The 21,369-nt window shown below is 35.1% G+C and overlaps 1 protein-coding gene across 6 annotated transcripts in view; it reads right to left on the bottom strand.

Moving 5' to 3' along the window:
- Positions 1–17,846, bottom strand: part of BCAS3 (BCAS3 microtubule associated cell migration factor) — a 787,317-nt gene extending 769,471 nt beyond the window's left edge. For 5 of the 6 annotated variants that reach the window (XM_051994105.1, XM_051994107.1, XM_051994109.1 and 2 more), the window contains exons 1-4: positions 16,444–16,477; positions 14,740–14,827; positions 11,042–11,096; positions 2,858–2,933 (exon numbers count right to left, since the gene is read on the bottom strand). In XM_051994105.1, the coding sequence (XP_051850065.1) occupies positions 2,858–2,933; positions 11,042–11,096; positions 14,740–14,827; positions 16,444–16,462 (238 nt within the window). In that variant the 5' untranslated portion in view covers positions 16,463–16,477. Of the gene's footprint in view, positions 1–2,857; positions 2,934–11,041; positions 11,097–14,739; positions 14,828–16,443; positions 16,478–17,741 lie in introns of those variants that run through there. The other variant, XM_051994106.1, reaches the window with a different exon arrangement.
- Between the last annotated feature and the right edge of the window lie 3,523 nt (positions 17,847–21,369).

Below are 21,369 nucleotides of genomic sequence, written 5' to 3'. Positions count from 1 at the left end.
ACCAAATGATTTAACAAAAAGTAATCTCTCTATCTTGTGGTCAAGGCGATGCTTGTGGCCCCCAAGCATTGTGAGTGACTACATCAGTTGTCCTACCACTACCAAAATATGTACTTATAAAATCTTGTAGTTAATCCAGAAGACCCTCAAGATCTACCAGTAATTCTCATCCCACATTTAGAAAACTAAAATTCTAGGGAATGAGGAATGTATTTTTAAAAGGAATACATATAAACAATGAGAAATTCAATAAATTTGGGCAATAAGCAAATAGGAATTCTAAAGTAATGTCACTGGGATTGTAGATTGCTGCCAAAAACTTGAACAATATGTTATCATTTGAACTACATATAACCATGTGAACAATAAATCAACCATAACTTTTTCATTTCAAATGTTCAGATATTATTATTAAAAAATTATCACAACAAATAAAATACACCTATATGTAAAAAAATATTAACAGCTAGCAGCAAAATGTCAGGAAAAAACCCTATGTCCAACAACTGGAGAATGGGTGAATAAATCATGGCCTATTAATGAAATATTATGGTGCTATAAATATGAATACAGAAAGATCTAAATGAAATTCTACAAAGCAAAATTAGCAGAAACAGAAGACAATATAATGACTTAACAAATGTACTGAAAAGAAAGGCACAGCAGTAAAATATGATACGAATTTGGAAGGGGAAACAAAAAGTCTTTTTTTTAAACTTTTTTATTCATTTGATTTGTCCTTTCTAATTGCAAAGAACTTCTTTTAAGAAATTACTCCTTGTTTTGTGATTTGATTACTTGGTTTATTGACAGTTATGATAATAGTTTAGAGTAATCTGTTATAATAAAACTTCAAGGGATGTTGAAAAAACTACAAATTTGCCTGGCTAATACAGTGGAAATTTGGCAGAAAAAAAAAATCAGAGAATATTAAAAACCCAACATACAAATGGCTTTCCTAACTTGTATTTCAGTCATTTACACTGAAAAACATAGGATCAAAAAAAAATCATAAATAGAGAAGGATGAAAGACTATAATCAAGAAGATAAATGAAAAAGAGCAAACTATGGGGAAAATCTAGAAGGGAAGGGCTATACTTATTAATAATGCTTATCAGGTTAAAAATATTGGTAATAAAACACAATTTTTAAAAATGCAGTATCAATCTTACATTTATATAATAATTTAAGGTTTAAAAAGTACTTTGCCCACAACTGTGAGACATAAAGGGCAAATAGTGTTTCCCCCATATTAAGAAGTGAAAATTGCAGTTCAGACAGGTTATGTATTTTGCCTGAAGTAAAATGAATAATATGAATAAGATTTAGGATTTAAATCCATGTCTCTCTAAGTATAGTCCTTTATTTTTATTTTACCAGTGGCTTTCATGAAGGGAAGATATAAACATTTTTAAAAGAAACTATCAATTATTCAAGGAAAAAAAAACCTCAGAAAACAGAAAATACACACTAAAGATTTTATCTACTTCAAATAAAGGGAGTCTTTATTATATTCAAAGATACCTAACAAGAGACTATGAAATACAATTATTATGGGCTAAAAGGCCAATAGGCTGTAATGAAACCCTGGACTGAAACTCTTATCTGGGCTCAAATGCCAGTTCCATCTCTAATCAGTTCTCTGAGTGTTTTATTAACTACAAAACGGGGTTAACAATAAATACTTCACTAGCCACTCATGGGATTATTTTAAGAATGCCTCTGTTCATCAAGTGGTTAAAAAAAACCCATTAAATAAAAGCTATTATCATTGAGACAATAGCTATAGCTATAAGTAAACTCAACTGAAGCAAGTACTCAGCTACTATCATAAGCATGGAAGGTATTTATATGAAGCTTTAAAGATGACAAAGTATTTTATCTATATTATTTCATCCAATTGTCACAAAAGCCCTGATAGTATTATTATTCCTATTTTACAGATAATAAGGTTGAGATTCAGAAATATTAAGTGACAAACTTATGGTCAAATAACTAATGTCTGAGGCAATATCCAAACTGAGTCAGGTTTCTGTTGAAACCAAGCCCAAGAGTCATTCCACCACCCTATGCACCCTTCAACAGGCAATAATTACTATCGAACCTCATGTGAAGAGTTTCATATAGAATGGAGGTCCCTCAACTTTTATGTGATTTGGAGGAGAGTCTTAACTTTTTTTGTCTTGTTTCAGTGTATAAATTTATTAAATCTAAAGAAAAAAGATCAAATTTTGATCAATGAAGACTATTTTGGAATTATAAATCTCTCACCAAAATTTTACTCTAAATATATTTTTTATGAAAGAATATTTATTGGAGTTCTATAAGTCTAAGGTCTGATATTCTGATTTAAAACTGAACAGCTTAAAAGAAGCTAAGTCTAGAGCCAAAAATACTTATGGAATCAGCTCAACTTTGAACAAATATTTCAATAGCATGCTTAAAAATAAAACCATGTGACTTGTCAACAATGAGGTTATTCGGGCTAAGACTTGTGATGGAGAGAGTCATCTGCATCCAGGGAAAGAACTGCGGAGAGTGTATGTAGATCACATCATAGTATTTTAATCTTTTTTGTTATTGTTTGTTTGCTTTTTTTTTTCTCTTTCTCATTTTTCTCCTTTTTGATCTGATTTTTCTTGTGCAGCATGATAAAGATAGAAATATGTATAGAAGAATCACACAAGTTTAACATATATTGGATTACATGTTGTTTAGAGGAGGGGATGGAGGGAAGGAAGAAAGAAAAGTTTGGAACACAAGGTTTTGCAAGGATGAATATTGAAAACCATCTTTGCATATATTTTGAAAATAAAAAACTATTATTTTAAAAAATAAAAATAAATAAAACCATACCATTTAAATCAGCATTTTCAAATCTGACCCATACTATTTTCTCCTTTTCTTCTGTGAGAGGTGTACCACTGTAAGCCTAAGTAAGAAACAAAATTATATTAAAATTGCATTCTACAACTTTTTTTAATAACCAAAAGTCCCCGTAAGAATTTAACTATATTCCATTCAACAGTCCTCTTACATTCAAACTCCAGAGAATTTCCTGTACAGCAAGTACTAAAATAAAACTGGCTGTATCTTTCTCCAACCCCAGATTTAAGTAGCCAGCCTTACATAAATAACCATCTGAAAAAACAACAAAGAAATTTGAAGCATTTTTCTTCCTACAGGAAATTATCTAGAGATCTGATCTAATTTGGGGTGACCTTGATCAAGAAAATTTTTGGACTACATAAAAGAAATTTCCATTATCTAGGAACAAGATAGGTAAAAATCATCATAGAACTAAATATAATTATAAAATCTAATTCTGAATTATATATTTTTTTCGATGTAATTTTTCTCACTCATCCCAACCATCTTAGTTGGGACTAAGAACAAAAGAAAAACAAAATCTGTCATAAATATGTAAAACAAGCAAAATAAATTTCCATACTGGTTATGTAGGAGAAGAAAAAATGTCTCATTCTGCATCTTTCAAACCTTCACTTCTCTATTATGGAAGTGGGTTAGCAGATTTTATCATTAATCTTTTGGAAATGAAGTTGGTTATTGCACTGATAAGAGCTCCTAACTACTTCAAAATGTTTTGTCTTTATCATTTTTATTGTCACTGTATAAACTGTTCATTATGCCTCAGTTCATAAAAACCTTCCCATGTTTCTTTAAAATCATCTCTATCATTTCTTATAAGTTACACTGTATTTACATAACATAATTTGTTCAACCATTCTTCAATTTATGGGCAATTCTGCCCATTCTTTGACACATTAAAAAAAAAAAAGCTCTAAATTTTTTTATACATTGTTTTTGCTTAGGAGTAATCTCTCCTTAAACTTAACTACTCTCTAAGTCTCTTATCCTTTTTCCCCTTCCCCTTCTATTTCTCTATTAAGTGAAATATATTTCTGTACCCAACTCTCTGTGTATGTATGTATGTATAGACAGACATATATTTTTCTTCCTTTGACCAATTCACACAAGAGTGAACGTGAAATGTAAGCTATTCTTCCCTCCTCCTCATTAGCATAAATGTCTACTTGCAAACTCTTGATAATTTTCTCTTACTTTCTCCTTTTCCCTGTTCCCCAGTGTATTCCTCTCCTTCTCTTTATTCTTCTCTTAAGATTACCAAAATCTAACAGAACCAAATACTCTCAAACTCTCTCTCCCTGACTCCCCCTATCAATTCTAATGAAGAGGGAATACTTTTATCATCTCCCCATATTTAAAAGTAAACATGTTATCTTTTAGTCCTTTATTCATTTTTGCCTTTTATGTTTCTCCTAATGTTTTTTTGTTTGAACTTTCAAGTTTCTATGCAGTTCTGATGTTTTCATCTGATATATTTGAAAGTTCTTTGTTTCATTCATGAGCACTTTCCTCCCCGTAGCACTTAAATTCAGTTTTGCTGAACAAATTACTCTTGGTTATAAACCAAGAATACCATGTTGAAGCTTTCTGCTTTTAGCAGTGGAGGCTGCTAAATCATTTATGATCCTAATAATAAGGCCTGGATATTTAAATTCCTTCTAAAATTGCAGTATCTTTTTATTTTACCTGCAATCTCTGCCTTTTTTTTTTTTCATTCTTTTTTTTTTTTTTTTGGGCGGGGGAAGGCAACTGGGAATTATGCCCAAAGGGCTATCAAATTCTTTGATCCAGCAGTGTCTCTCTACTGGGTCTTTACCCTAAAGAGATCCTTAAAAAGGCAAAAATGTTTGTAGCAACCCTTTTTGTAGTGCCAAGAAATTGGAAACTGAGTAGTTGTCCATCAGTTGGGGAATGGATGAATAAATCATGCTATGTGAATGTAGTGGAATATTATTATTCCATAAAAAATGATCAGTATGATGATTTCAGAAAAGCCTAGAAAGACTTGCATGAACTGATGCTACAGGAAGTGAGTAGAACTAAGAGAACATTGTAAACAGCAACAAGATTATGTGATGATCAACTGTGATGGACTTGGATCTTTTCAGCAATGAGGTGATTCTGACCAATTCTAATAAACTTGTGATGAACAGAGCCATCTACATCCAGAGAGAGAATTATGGGGACTGAAAATGTATCATAGCATAGTATTTTCACCTTGGTTGCTGTTATTTGCTTACCTGTTTTTTTCTTTCTCATTTTTTCCCTTTTGACCTGATTTTTCTTATGTAGCACAATAAATGTGGAAATATATTTAGAAGAATTGCACATGTTTAAGTTATATTGGATTACCTGCTGTGTGGGGAAGGGGAAAGAAAGGGAGAGAGAAAAATTTGGAACACAAGGTTTTGCAAGGATGAATGTTGAAAACTATCTTTGCAGGCATTTTGAAAAATAAAAAATTCTTATTATTTAAAAAATAAAAGTTAAAGACTTAAGAACCCAAGACAAGCTTGTAGGATCCACAAATCTGATAGTTCAAAGAGAGCAAGAGCTGAAACATAAGGACTATTGAAAAATATGAGCATTTCCAAAGGACTAATTGCAAAATTCTATGCAGGATTGTGGTTTAAATATTCTCTTAAAACATCTTAGAAATTACTGTTCCAAAGCCAAAAGTAAAAAATAAAATAAAATAAAATTCACTCACTGTTATTTTCGAAAGCATATCCCCACAACCTAAATTTTTATCCCCTCAACACAAGATATATTCAAATATTTTTTCTCACTTACTAAATACTTCTTTATGTTCTTTAACTATAGATATATTCTAAGATAAAGTTTGTGACCACCAAAATTATTCCCTTGGGAGTTCATTCACTTGCATAGTGAATTAGGAGCCTTACAACAATTAGGAGCTTTAAGGGGATCACTCCCAATATCCAATTCTAAGCCTGACCTTTTATGCTCTTTATAGTTGACAAGCTTTAATTGCAATATGCCACCAATATCAATGATGAAGTTTGACAGAGAAGAGATGGATTCAAATCGAAGAATAAGACATGCATTTTCAGCTATGGCTAATCTAGGAATCTGTTTTATTTTATTATGCATATTTGTTACAATGACTTTGTTTTTTCTTTATTTTTATTTCCAATAAAAAGGGAGTTGAGAGGTTAAGGTAGGGGAAAAAAAGGAGAAAGAAAAGAACAGAGAATAAAAAATGACAAACAAGCAGGACAGCCCTGAAAGCTATAAGTTGATCTTATATATTTTTAAAAGAAAAGCAAGCTATGCTTAAGAAATCTTAAGTTTCCTGTACAAACTTTTTGAACTCTCCTATGAATAAGCAATATGCATTTTACCTATTTTATTTAGGGATTATTATGAATAAAAATTCAAAATAATAATAAAAATAACATGGCCTAACTCCTGAAATTTAAGGTGCCAAAAGTGAATTCATCAGCTATTGCTAGTTAAGAGTCCTTTCCACCTTAGGGTCCTTAAATCATTTGAGCTAAATGCTTGAATTTGCTAATTTGAGATCATTTCTGCCTAATGATTAAACATGTACTAAACCTGTGCTTTCATTTATACTTTCATATCACCATCTCAATCCAATCCTAATTTACCTCCACAACTCTCCATCACCATGGTAATGCATTTTCATACAAAAGCTATAATAATTTTTCTTCTATTACTATTTTCAGTAAAGGTTCACTATAGTGTAACATACTTTCAAAGACAAATAATCTTTGTGGTATGCAACTCATTTGTATCTTCTCATTCCTGGCAATTCTTTTTCCATGTCCTTCTATAAGTGTTTTTTATAAGATCCACCAAATGTGCAATATGCTTCTTCTAGTTCTTCGAGATTTTATGAATACCAGTGCAACACCCAGATTGTCCATATGTTTTCCCTCACTGTTACTATAGCTGGCTCCCCTTTGGTTCTGGTCAGACCTGTCCTATTTGATTCATTCTACATTCCAGACATACTAATCTACTTGCTGTTTGTTCCTTCTATAAAATATTCTATCTCCTTCCTATGTGCTCAAAATGAGATTCATAATGGTCAAAGGATAGCAACACAGTTTTCAGAAGAAGAAATAAAAGCTATCTATATTTATATTAAAAACTGCTCTAAATCACTATTGATTATAGAAATGCAAGTTAACATGTCAAATCTGTCAAATTGCTTAATACGATGGAAAAGGAAAATGACAAAAACTTCAGAGAAATAGTGATACTAATGTACTGCTGGTGAAGCTGAAAACAGATTCAATCATCCTGGAGAGCAATCTGGAACTATGCCCAAAGGGCTATAAAATTGCACATACTCTTTGATCCCAAAATAGGTTTGTATCCCAAAAAGAAAAAAACAAAAAAAGGAAAAGAACTCATATGTACAAAAATATTTATAACAGCTCTTTTTCTGGTGGCAAAGAATTAGAAACTCAAGAGGATGCTTATCAGCTAGAAATGGCTGAAGAAGTTGTAACATATGAGAGTGAGGGAACACTATTGTGCCGTAAGAAATACTGAAGTGGGATGGTTTCAGAAAACCTGGGAAGACTTATAAAGACTGATACAAAGTTAAATAAACAGAACCAAGAGAACACTGTATATAGAAAAAATATATTATAACTATGATCAACTGTGAAAGACTTAGCTACTCTGATCAAGATAATAATAAAAAATAATTCTAAAGGACTCATGATGGAAAATGCTATTTACCTCCAAAGAAAGAACTGATGATTGAGTTTAAACTCAAGTATAATTTTTTTAAACTTCTTTATTTTTCTTCCCTTTTTTGGTAACATGGCTAATATGGAAATATATTTTGCTTGATTTCTTATGTATAATCAATATGATATTGCTTGCCTTCTCATTGAGTAGGGAATGGAAAGAAGAAAGGGAAAAATTAGGAACTCAAATTTTTTTTTAAAAGAATGTTAAATATAAATTTTTGAAAAAAAAATTTTTTTAAGTAATAAAAGGCTGTAATGCAACATATTCTTTCCTTTGCTCTAGGAATCTGTAGTTTCCTTAAAAGCTCGGCTCCATCAGTTCAAATGTTACTCCATTTGTTAGTGTTCTCCCCCTGAAAGTTCAAGAAATTATTCTGCATTTACTCTGTATAAAATGTGTTTACTTATCTGTATTCTTATAGTATCCTCCCAAAAGAACATATGCTTTTTGAAGGCAGAAGCTGTTTATTTTTTTATTGTGTAACCACAGTACAAAATATAGTAACTGGCACACAGAAAAAAACTAAAAATTTACTAAACGGAGATGAATTTAGTTTTGTTTACCTTTATATTTCCAACTCAAGTACATTGTATGTTACAACCTAATTACAGCCACTGTAAACTTTTCCACTGACATTTGGATTACCTCAAATTCTGATTCTCAGTTCATGATTTGTAGCCATATTCACATGCTCTTTAGAAATACCTGTGTTTAGAATATAGGTTTTCTATGTGGAAAAGAATAGATAGGAAAAACAAAAGTACTGCACAATTTCCCAAATACAACCCAGTGTCTTCTATTTTACTTCTATCTCCAGGACCTATTTAAGATATATGAACTGATAGCATAACATTTAATGAGCTGGTCATTAAACAACGTACCAACATCCAGACAATACACATTTTTCATCCACTTTTTTTTTCTCCTGAACGTATTATTACTTCTGATTGGTCAAGAATCTTGTTGAGGATACTTAGCGCATTAACTCTAAATTCCACTACCTAATACAAGTTTTTCTGGAACTTGTCCTCCCTTCAATGTCTCTTATTATATTATCTACACAATTTCTATACTCTAACCAAAGGAATCTCCCTGCTACCCCTAATATATAATTTGGTAAATTCTGCTTCTAATTTCAAGATGCTTTTTCCCCTTGTTACATACTTTTGCCCAGATTTGTATTCCATTTTTCCTTCAAAAGTCAAACTTATTTTTCCACCAGAATCTACCTCTCTTCTTTCAGTATCCCCTTTTTTGTTATTGTCACCATCACTCAGGCTCAAAATCTTGTAGTCAATTTTATCTCTTCTGTCTCCCTTACCGGCTATCATGGACAATAAAGTCCCACTAGTTCTACCTCTATAATCACTTATTCCATGACTTCCACTTTCCATTACTATGGTAATCCCTATAGTTCAAGCCAATATCACATCTTGCCTAGACTATTTTCATAACTTCTTAATACTTCTTCCTATATCCAGTCCTTCAATTAATTCCTATCTCAAATTATATAGAGTCCAATCAGAGAGAAGACTGAAACAAGACAAAGCAAAAAATAATTTTTTATTTTCTTTGTAATTTCATCAGTGTAGAGAAATCTTCATTGATAAAGTTTTAACAATCTATAATTATAAGATGCTTACTGGAGATTAATTAAAATATTATATAATTATAAACTTTCCCCCCCAAAACCATGAATTCAGCAATATGGGCTCTCTCATTTCAGAAACTCCTTCTACCAATTCAAATCAACAACTTATATATAACTTGTCTAGGAGGAAGGTTAAGTGACTTAGCCTCGATCACACAGCTAGTATATAATTTATTCTAAAACATTTTGTAATCATTCACTTAGAGCTGCTAATATTGTCCTGTTATTTTATATATTTAGTCTCCTTAACTAAACTGTTAGTTTCTTCTGTTCTAATATAGAACTAACTTTTCACATAGCAAATGTAACCCACAAATAGTATATATTTAATTAAGATTGCTAACAATGAAAAATAAATGAGAAACATTTTCTGAATATGTAAGTTCTGTCTTCATTCTTATTTTTCTTACTGTCATCTATTGCTATTTTTCCTTATATGATGACTGTGGTTTACTTGAAGCAATCATAAACCATGTTTTAGAACTATTTAGAAGTTTCTCAAAGTTTGTATGACACTAATGACCTTTTTCAACACAAGATTCATGATGGCATGGGGAAAGATAAAAAACGTCACTGTCATGAAGCCTCCTCCCTTAATTCAATAGTTCCAATAAAAAGATAATTCTGGTATATATTCTAGATCAAGGGCCCTCAAACTTTTTAAATAGGGGGCCAGTTCACTGTCGCTCAGGCTGCTGGAGGGCCAGACTATAGTAAAAACAAAAACTTTTGTTTTGTGGGCCTTTTAATAAACTTCATAGCCCTGGGTGAGGGGGATAAACGTCCTCAGCTGCCACATCTGGCCCGTGGGCTGTAGTTTGAGGACACCTGTTCTAGATTATTCCAAGGTCAGGTTAAACAATGAATAGTCAGGTCTGGAGTTCAATATGTTTCCAGACCCCTGGGCAAGTCATTTAAAGAGTGTCTGCCTCAGTTTTCCATCTGCAAAGTAGCACCTTTCAGGCTTATGGTGAGGATCAAATAAGAGATAATAATCATCAGTTCAGTTTAGTGCCTGATATATAGTTAGAACCATATAAATGTTAGCTAGGATGGCTACTTTTTTTTCTCTTTCCTCTGCATCAGAAGGACAAGACCCAGGAGTACTATCTCTCCAAGGTACTGTCAGAAATGACAAGGAGAGTAAAAACAAAGTTGAAACACAACTTATGTATCAGAAAATCCTAACCATATTCTACAAAGAAAATCCACTAGCATAATATAACTATGGGGAAGGAACATGTGATATATAAAAGCTTAACTAGGTAGGGGGGGGAAACAGTTGAGGATAACTAGGTTTTTGTATGTAAAGCTTTAAAACACTATTCAAGAAAATAGATGAAGCTTTGTGTTTAAGTCTGATTTACAGTTCACCAAATTCCTAACAAATTACCTATTACATTCTACAAACACAGAACATAAATATGGGGAAGGAAAAGTTTAAGGCAGTTAAAGTGGAAAAAAAGATCCAATGCCAAGTCCTCTCATTCCCTCAGCTCAACTAACCCCTAAAGCAGAGTTGTCCCAGGAGGCAGTAACTGGTTCTTCTAAATCAACAAAAATATAAAAACAAAACCCTCTTCTCAAGACAAGCCAAACTCTGCACAATCACCAATATAGTCTTTCAATTGAAACTCTGGAGGGGATAAGAGCAAAAGCCTACTGGGACATGGGCTCAAGTAACTGAAGTAAAATGTTTCCCATTTACACGAGGCAAAAAATATTTCCAGAGCCACAGAGTCACTTACCTGTGGCACAACATCCTGAAGGAAAGTCACAACACTCTCCATATAAGACTGCTCCCTGGAAAAAAAAAAAAAGAATAAAATGGAGAAAAATCACCATGGAAGTTTAAGGCAATAGAAAACAGTGTAAATAATGGGAAAAGATCAGTTTAAAAATTCTGAGTGAGTCTCCCCTCTGAGTGCATCAATATAATGGGAATTCAAGGGCAGCTAGGTAGCGCAGTGCTTAGAGCACCAGTCCTAAAGTCAGGAGGACCTGAGTTCAAATCTGGCCTCAGACACTTAACACTTCCTACTTGTGTGACCCTGGGCAAGTCACCTAACTTCAACTGCCTCACCCAAAAATAAATAAATGTATTATATTTATATATATATATATATACATATATATATATACATATATATATATGTAATAGGAGTTCAACTTCCGTTGCAATTTTCTTCATCTTATCCTGTTGAAGAAATCATAAGCTTTTTTGATAACATTAAAAAAAAAACTTAAGTGTAATTTAGTTTGAAACTTAAAAAATATTTTTATTAGGAATAAAATTTAACAAACAATATAATACAATACAATATTTAGAAATCTTTCCTAGAATATCTATAGCCTCTTCTTAATAAGGTCATTTTTTTCATATAAAAGCCTACAGATCCTATTTTTAAAAATTATGAAGAAGGAACTCTGTATTGATGGAAATTCTAATGATTTATCTAAGCTTTGAATTTACTTCTGAGTTAGGGCAAAACAATGTATTAATGATGCCTAAGACAAATAACAGTGATACTAAGTATTCTTCCCTCCAAATTTGAAACAATATTTTGTTTCAGGTACAGAGTGTAAAGATGTAAAACTATAGTCATTAAGGTTCCATGGCTCTATGGCAAGGTTAAAAGGTGTGAAAGATATGTCTAAAAGGACACATGTAACTTGCCAATGATGCTTAAAATGAGAATGGGAATATCAGCATTCAGATAAAAGGACAAACAGTAAAAATTTGTTTTAAAAAGATAAGTAATACTAAATCTTAAAAATAACCCAAAAATCTACAAGTGTTGGACTACTGACTGTAGACAAAAATAATCAAAGAAAATGACCAAAGCTATTATTAATTGTACATAAAGCACAATGTTGTATTTTTTCCAGGATCATAATACATATCAATTGATTTCATTAAATTCACTTGTTTCTAAGGAGAAACTGCAAAACTGAGGAGTATAAGAGTATTTCATTAAAATCTGTCACAAGCAAGAAGGAAAAAAGCATGCATGGGACTGGAAAACATAGACTCTTGAAAAAGCAAGAACAGAAAGACTAAACTAAGATAAAAATCAACAAAGATTAATATTTTCTTGAATAAGAGCAAAAGAGGATGTTATGTTTTCAAAATAAGACAATGTTTTTATTTTAAATGTTAAATGCCTAGTGTAAATTTATAAGAGCATTGATTTTTGAGCTGGAAGAGTTAATATAGATAGAGTCCAACTTCCACCCTTTTACAGAAGAAACTGAGTTCTAGAGATGGGGAACTTGCCCTCTGATGAAATAATAGAGGGAATAAAAGCTACCAATGTTTTAAAGTAGTATCAGCAGTTAACAAATTCATTCCACAAAGTATTTATTAAATGCCCTCTTTGTACCAAGCGCAGTATGAAACATGGGAATGTTTTTTTAAAGTACTGCCCTCAAGTTTACATTAAGAGAAAAGTAACATGAATAAAGACATGTAAATACAAATGTATACAATATAAATCTGAAGTGATTTTTGAGGAGAGAATATTAACAATAAAAGAAGACTCAGGATAGAACTTGTACTTCAACTGAACCTTGAAAGAAACAGGGATTCTATGGGTGAATAGGAGGAGAGAATACACTTCAGCCCATGAGAGAGAAAGGAGAAAAGAAACAATGTCATATATGGGAAGAGCAAATAGAGGAATTTGGTTGGGCTGTAGCCTAAGATAGGATAATGAGCCAGGAAAAGTAGGTTAGACCATGACTATAAAGGCTGTAAGTCACAAAATGAAGAGACAGTATTTTTTCCTGGGAATTTCTTGAATAGGGGAATGAGATTATTAGACCAGTGATAAAAGAATTATAAGATTAACAATTGGTAGCTATTTGGAAGTCAGATTGGACAGGTGTAAGACTGAAAACACAGAAACCAATAAAGATAAAACTGTAATAATCTAAAGAAGAGTTAAGGAAAATCTAAACTAAAGCGATGGCTGTGTAAGTGAAAAAAGAATATACATACATTGTGAAGGTAACATGTTGTGAAAGTAGCATCATAAAGACTTGATAACTAATGATATATGAGTAATGAGGGAAAGACAAGAATCAAGGAGAATACCCAGGTTTTGAACTGACACAAGAAACATGACACTTAATACTCATAACTGGGCCAGGGAAGTTAAGGATGATATAGGGGGAATTGAGAGAAGTAAAATGATCTGTTTTGGTTATGAACTTAAGATTCCTACAGGCCATCCAGTTGGTGATGAATATTTGGGCCTTTGGAGAAAGGCTAAGGCTAGATATATAGAATAAATAATCAATGGCATGAATGCTATTTGAACCCCTTGGGAATCATGACAGAATCTCAAAGAAAGAATATAAAGAGAAAAAAGATCCAAAAACAGAACATTGGACTATACCTAAACATAATAGTTAAGCACTGGCCAGGCATGAGAAGTAATAGAACAGGAGCATTAAAGGTTAGAGAACAGCACATACAGTGCAACTAGTAAACTGAAAAAAGTTTGAGCCAATATAACAAACAATCTGGGGATATACTAACGTACGACAGATTTTTGGGGGGTAACCTTGAGAACAAAGAAGAGATTTAGGATGATTGAAATACAGGAAAAGTTGGAAGCACAGGAAGTTTGTGGCTAGAGAACATTCAGAAATCTTGATCATAGTCTCAAGATGCTTTCTCAAGAAGTTAGGATACTGTGAGCAAGAACTAGCAAGAAGTTAGTGAGAGGAGAGAAAAGGCACCTAATAAAGATGGCTTTCTCAAGAGTTTGAAAGAGGAGTGAGGAAATATAGGATGATATCTAGCCAGCAGACAAAGTAAAAACAAGTTAGGATTTTTTAAGAATAGGGATGGCATAGGCTTATTAATTAGTAGGAAGGGAAGAGTCAAAAGATAGTAAGATATTAACAATTAGAAAAAGTGTGGATTATAATGAGATCAAGAATATATGCTGAGGGATTAGCCTTTGAACTTTATTACTGAATTGAAGAAAGACATATTGGGAATATAGTCAAGAAGGTAAAGAGGAGCTCTCAATAAATGGCCTCCGTTTTCCTCAGTAAAGTATGAAGTGAGATAACCAGCTAAAATGGTGGGGAAAGGAGTGATATAAAAGACTTGAAGAAAAAGTTCAAAATGAGATAACTGATTAGGAAAGGGGGAAAAAAGGATTGCTTTATTGCACTGTTCCTGATGAGAGAAAACATTAATTTGTATTGGGCTCAATCTATGACTAAAATAGAATAAATAGTGGTCAATACCTCTCTTTCAAGGAAGCTACTTACAAAAAAGGTCAAATTAAAACAAACCAAAAACACCTTCCAAAACTACTTAAGCAATACCTCTGAAAATGAGAAACCACTTTGATCATTAGTCATGCTAGAGGTACAAATGAATCTTAAGTTTTCTTTAGTTGATAAGATTATTCTGAAAATTTCTTACGTGACAGCCTGAGGACGAACCACAACTCCCCCTGTACATCGGCTGGGCCTTCGTGGAGATTCTGTAGCCATGGCTGTTTTCACAATACCTATTTCCAGAATAAAGGAAAAAACAAAATCACTGAGAAAATTTATGCTTACTTACTCAATTCTTGGAACTTTATAGGACTGCCTGCTTTTTTCTGATATTTCTTGTGATTATTGTCCAGAGAAAGACTAGAGAAAAGTATCTAAATTTATGCTTTCTTCACACAAAAAAAAACTTATAGTAGCTAAGTATTAAAATCACCATTTTATATATGTATAAAATGAGGAAAAGAAAAATTAAATGACTGGTCAAGGATCACTTAGCTAGTACCTACATTTAGAATCAAGCTCAAGCCCTTTTAACTCATTCAACTCTTTCCACTATCCAACACTCCCTTTCTTGTGTTTTATGTACCTTCATTTCTCAGATTCATTCATTCCCAGGAAGAAAGGGAAAAAAAAAAAAAAAAAAAGAATGCAGAGAGGCTTATCAGTAAAATGTGCGTCAATGAATTCAAACCATCACTACAAATCTGAGTTCAAAAATATTTTCATTACACCATTTCTACACTATTTTCAAATCAATCCTAAGTAGTTTTATTTTTTTTTTTATACTGGAGATCAGTTTTATAAATTGAATATGGTATTGCTATTAGTCCATAATAAGTGAATTAAGAACAGTTTTCCCACAGGTTAAATGACATGAATATATATTTCACTGCTAAGCAACTTCTCAACAACCCTACTGGTAATCTGTATGCAAAGGATTGGTCTGGATCAATTCAAAGTTAATATAGGGTCCTAGAATTAGTTGATTAGTTGTGTGATTCAGGGCAAGTCATTTAACCTCTGAGCTTCAGTTCTGTAAAATAGAAAGAACAGCACTGCCAACAGTGAGGCTTGCTGTGGGAATCAAACATGTATAGCATTTTGTAAACCTTAAAGTGCTTATAAATACTATTACAAATGGTAGTTTATAAGTATTTCAATGTAATTGGTTTACTTTGTAATTCTAAGCAATTTATTTTATGTATTTAAAAATATTAGGAAGGGATTCATAAGCTTCAAAATACAAATCCATCTATGACACCACTCCCCCAAAAAAGTCTAAGAATTCCTGTATCAAAAAGTGTCTGGGACAGTTAGGTAATACAGTAAATAGAGCTCAGGAAAACTTGAACTGCTTCCAAAAAGTTTTGTTTTGTTTTTTTAAGAGTGTTGAATTTTTGTTTAGGATTTTATCTTCCTGTGGAGAATGTGGAATATCCAGAAGTAGGAGCATACAAGTAGGAAATACACTCAGTATCTAGTAAAGCATACTCAAATACTGGAGATGATATGGTTGGTGCTACTGTGGAACTGAGCCACCCTCTCTGCTAGGCCTGTACTATAACCAGCTCACATACATACACAAGTTTTTCCAGGCCTTCCACCAAAATTCTTAAATCTTAAAGAGTTTCTGATCCTATCCATGTTGTAACTTTGCAGTCTTTCAGCTCAAGCCTTAGAGAAATGAACCATGTAACTAACAAGTAGAAGTCCCTAAACCCTACAATCCTGGTGGAGTGGGAAAAGTTCCTAGAACTAAGAATCTATTAAATGGCCGTAGGGTTGTAGAAACAGTAAGAGACTGAGGCAAAGATATGGCAAAATGAAGGATTAAAAAAAAAAAACAAACCTTTAACTTTGGCCTCCATTGGTTGTTTCTGAGACAGGTATTATACGAAAACTAAAAGAAAATCATGCAGTTGGAGACGGCTAGGTGGCGCAGTGGGTAAAGTACCGCGGCAGAGTCAAGAGGACCTGAATTCAAATTTGACCTCAGCCACTTGACATTTACTAGCTGTGTGACCCTGGATAAGTCACTTGAACCCAATAACGCCTTCAAAAAGGAAAGAAATAATAATTTTTAAAAATCATAAGGCTGGAGAACTGATAAGGAAAGGAATTAGCTCTCTTGCAAACCCAAATTAGTTTCCTTTTGAAGTACAAACAATCACATTTATAGGTCCATCAGGCTGGAGCCTTTCATTGGGTCCCATCTTCAAAGGAAGACATAGTTCCAAATAAAAGGTTGTCTCCACTTAGCTAATCATAGGACTCCTCTGATCAACCCCTCATAAAGTAAAGAATGAATTCTAAGACAAGTAAACACAACTTCATTCAGCAAACTTTTCTCTCACCTTCTCTCCACATGCTTCCAGATGACAAGTTTTTTTCTAACCTCTGATCCCTACAAATCATTTTGGGACCAAAGGGGAAATTGCGGGATACTTTAAATAAGTCTGGAGATCATGGAGATCCGAAGATCTCCCCTCCAAGCTGAGAGGAGAGGATGAACGGAATGGGGGGGGAGGGGAGATCGGGTGAAGAAAGCTACCATGGACTGACTACCCGCAGGAAAGATAGCACAGAACCTCGAAAGTCTCTACAAGGACCCTATATATGGCGCTAAAAGAGTTAGCTCCCAAGACCATGCATTCGGAGCCATGGGGGAAGGAATCTGTCAATTGAGCCTAGAAAGAACAATAAAGTGGGGTCACTCGCGAGAGAAGGGGAAGGAAGCACCCTTTCCTCTAGCAACAAAAGCGACCCTTTTTCACTTGACCCCAGTCAGAGATTATAGGCGCGGCAGGGAATCCCCACTTTCCTTCGGAGAAGGGCAGTGGTCCTCTCGGGCCCCAGAGTCCTCCCTCCCAGACCCAGTTCAGAGGTACTCCAATGCTGCCTTGGGGTGGGGTGGGTCGGGTCCTTGGCCTCGGACTCGCTAGTTCCGGGGGCCCCTTCCCAGATCAGACCTTAGCACCGGCGGCCACGACTACCCTCCCTGCCCCCGGGCATAACCTCTTACCACTAACCTGACACCCACCGCCAAGCGCGCGCCCCTCCTCCCTCCGCTTCGCGTCCCGCCCCGGAAACCCGCCCGCCTCCGGCCCTTCAGTTTCTGCAGCCCTTCGGATCCCGCTGCCCCCTCACCGGCTGCCCCGCCGGTTACCGGGCTCTCAGTCTGCCTTGCTCACTGTTTAGAGTCCCCCTTCGATGAGTGACAGGCTGCGCCTCCTACCTACGCCACGGCGGAACTCGCCGACTGGCCAATCCCAGAGGCGTTTCGGCCACAAGCGGGCACCGCCCCCGGGGGTCGGCAGAGCCAATCGACAATAAAAAGTCTTAGCCAATCGGAAGGGGTTCGGAAGAAAACAGCACTTGGGGTAAGTTCGACTCAGATTCGGTAGTGAAAACAACCAGGATAAAGACAACGACAAATAAGCTCGTTTTTCCTAAAGACCTTGGCTCAATGGCCGTGGAAAGAAACCCACTTGCTGTAAGGTCTCTTTGGCGTTCCTTTTCTGTACCCGAGTAGGTCAGGGGGACTGGTGTGTGTGTTTACATCAAATTATCGCGACAGCTGATTCGAAACTCAGAGCACGTGGACATAGCAGCTGCCAATCATAGACAGTGGCCATTCATCAGCGCCAAATCTGCTCTTATGCCCCGCCTCTTTTTGCCATGTTTACCTTCCGGCTCCTAGGTGCCAGCCACTGCAAGGAGAGATTACGGAGGTGCTGGCGGGAACCATCCTTCGTCTGCATGCACTGAGAACCTCTTGGGGAAGAGCGAAGCCTCCGGAGCTCCAAGAGGTGGGAGCGGGACCAGGATATGGGCTAGGCTGAGGGATCCCTTCAAAGCCTCGGGTTTCATCACCCCAATTTTGGGGCCGGGAGCACTCCAGCCCCATTGATGGAAAAGGGAGACGTCCTTGAACGATGAAGCCTATTTTGGTTCTTTTGCAAGAACTGCTACAAAGTAACCCTCTTGCAGCGAGAAGCCGTCACTATGAAATACCTGGAAAGCTGGAGAACCAGTCATTCATTCTTTCAATTAGCGTTTATTAAGCATCTGCTACTAGTTAGCATTTATATAGCACTTTTAAGATTTGCAAAGTGTTTTGCAAAATTTCTCATTTTGCTCTTCCCTGGGAGTTACGTGCTATTATTATCCTCATTTTACAGTTAAGGAAATTAAGTCTTGTTGACTTGCCCAGGTTACTAAATTAATAAACATTTGGGGCTGGATTTGAATTCGGGGTTTCCTGACTCCAGTTCCTGCATCTATGTGCCAGGCTTTGTGTTAGGCTGTGGGGGTACAAAAACAAAACTGGACTAATACCTCGCTCGTAGAAAGCTCATATTCCTGTATTGGGACAATGAGAAAAAGTACGTTTAGTAGAGACAAAGTTGTTCAAAAAGAACTAATGACATTAGAATAATGTAAATTTGATTTGTCAGCCTTACTCTTCTTGAGTAATTGAAGTCCAATGGCAAGACAAAAATTTAGATGCCCAGTGATAGCCCCGATGCAGTTGATGATCTTGATCTTGCAGTCTTAAGCTTGACCAAGCTCCACACCTGCTGCTTCCATGGCCATTGGAATCAATTCTTCTTATTCATTCATTTCCATTAGGAGAAGTCTTCTCATGTCTTTGGGGAGATATTCCCCTATCAATGGGTTTCAGACATATTAGTTACCTCAACCTGGTTTAAGTCCCTATGCCAACATATTTAACATATATAGGACTGCTTGCCATCTTGGGGGGGGGGGGGGAGGGAGGAGGGAGGGAGGAGAAAAAATGAAACATAAGTGATTGCAAGGGATAATGTCGTGTAAAAATTATCCTGGCATGGATTCTGTCAATACAAAGTTATTACTAAATAAAATAAAATTTAAAAAATAAATAAATAAATAAAGCCCCTATGCCAGATGATTTAACTAGAATGTGGCTATTAGGTGAGCTACATTTTCTTGGGGCCACGGGGACAAAATAAATATTAGGCAATTGGGGGGGGAGGATTCTAGCCATTGAGATTTGGTGTGGAAGATAGCATTTGAGGAGAGGAAGCATCGAGCATATAAAGTTTAAAAGAAGGTGATGAGAGCTGCATTCCAGAAATAGGTTAAAACCTGTATAAAGGCACAGAAAACAAGGTGGGGACTATTAGAGTCAGGGACAATTGCATTGTAGATGTGGATCAATCAGTGGAAATTGTGACTATGTAGGAGTTGCCTTGGGTCTTAAAATGTCTTATGTTCAATTCTACACTTCCCCTTCAAAAACCAAAAGTAACTTGGTTTCCTCAGTGAAGCCATCCATTTCATCAGATGTACAGATGGAAAGGACCTTAGAGACTCTGGCACTGTGCTAAGCACTGAAAATACAAAGACAGGAGATCAATCCCTGCTTTCAAGTTCAATTTAATGGTGGCAGCAACGGAAAAATACTGTGTACAAACACGAAATATAAAAAATAAACTGAAAACAACCAATAGAGGGACAGCACTAGGCTTAAGCTTTGCACAGTACCTGGAACATAGCAGGTACTTAATAATGTCTGTTGATTAAATGACTGGTCATTGAGGCAGTAGAGTGAACTGAACATTGGAGTTGGAGGATTGAGTCTGGATTCTTGTGGAGCTAGACTTCTCTTCCTCCCCTTTCTCTATAAAATGGAAGAGGATTAGGACAGTATTTGTTTTCAGTTTATTCTTTATATTTCTTGTTTGTACATAGTATTTTTATGTTGCCTCCACCATTAAATTGAACTTGAAAGCAGGGACTGTTCTGCCAGTCTTTGTATCCTGATGTGTAGTAGGTAACTGGCTAATTATATCCCTCCTTAAAACTAAGACAAAAATGAAACAGTCCCTACTCTTAAAATAGCTTCGTTGTTAATGGAAGAAAACAACACACACATGTGCAAATAAATACAAAGTAGTTTAGGGAAAGCCTGCACTGGAGAGGACAAGCTTGTAGAAGATATTTGACTAAGGAAGTTTAAAAAAAAAAAAAACTACAAGTTAGAAGTGTGATGGACAATTAGCCATACAGAGCAAAATTGGAGATGAAGTATCCTGTGGAGGAATGGCAGAAAAGCTACTATGGACCAAAAAAATAAGGAAAGAGTAGTAGAAAAAAAGACTGGAAATTGAGTGGATGCTTATCAGTTAAGAACTGGCTGAATAAGTTATGGTATATGAATAAAATGGAATATTGTTTTATAAGAAATGATCAGGCTGACTTCAGAAAAGCCTGGAAAACCAGATTGTCATGGGTTGAGAAGTAATCCAGAAGAAAGGAAGTTAAGTACTGAACATAGATAATTTTTTTTTGAGATAGAGAGTCAAGGATAGCTTGTTGAATAGTTAGGATCTAGGGAAGATTTTTTCTTTAAGTTGAGGAAGACTTGGGCATATTTGAAGATATTAGATGAATAAGACAACAGGCATTAATTAATAAGCACTTCCTCTGTGCCAGTGTGTTCTGGGAGGGAGAGAGGAAGATGGCATCTAGCCAATTATGGGCCAATCCCTCGACCTTAAAAGAGCTCACATTCTGTTTAGGCAGAGGGAGAAACAACATGTACTCAGATGAGTCATTACTTTGTTGTTGTTCAGTCCCAACCACGTTTGGGGGTTTGTTGGCAAAGATAGTGGAATGATTTGCCATTCCCTTCTCTAGTTCATTTTACAGATGAGGAACTGAGGCAAACAAGGTTAAAGTGACTTACCCAGAAGTCACACAAGTTAAATATCTGAGGCCAAATTTGAAC

The sequence above is a fragment of the Antechinus flavipes genome, chromosome 4 (genome assembly GCF_016432865.1).
Source record: "Antechinus flavipes isolate AdamAnt ecotype Samford, QLD, Australia chromosome 4, AdamAnt_v2, whole genome shotgun sequence".
Taxonomy (NCBI): Eukaryota; Metazoa; Chordata; class Mammalia; order Dasyuromorphia; family Dasyuridae; genus Antechinus; species Antechinus flavipes.
Note: the sequence above shows the minus strand (reverse complement) of the source record. Positions and strands in the feature narration are given on the sequence as shown.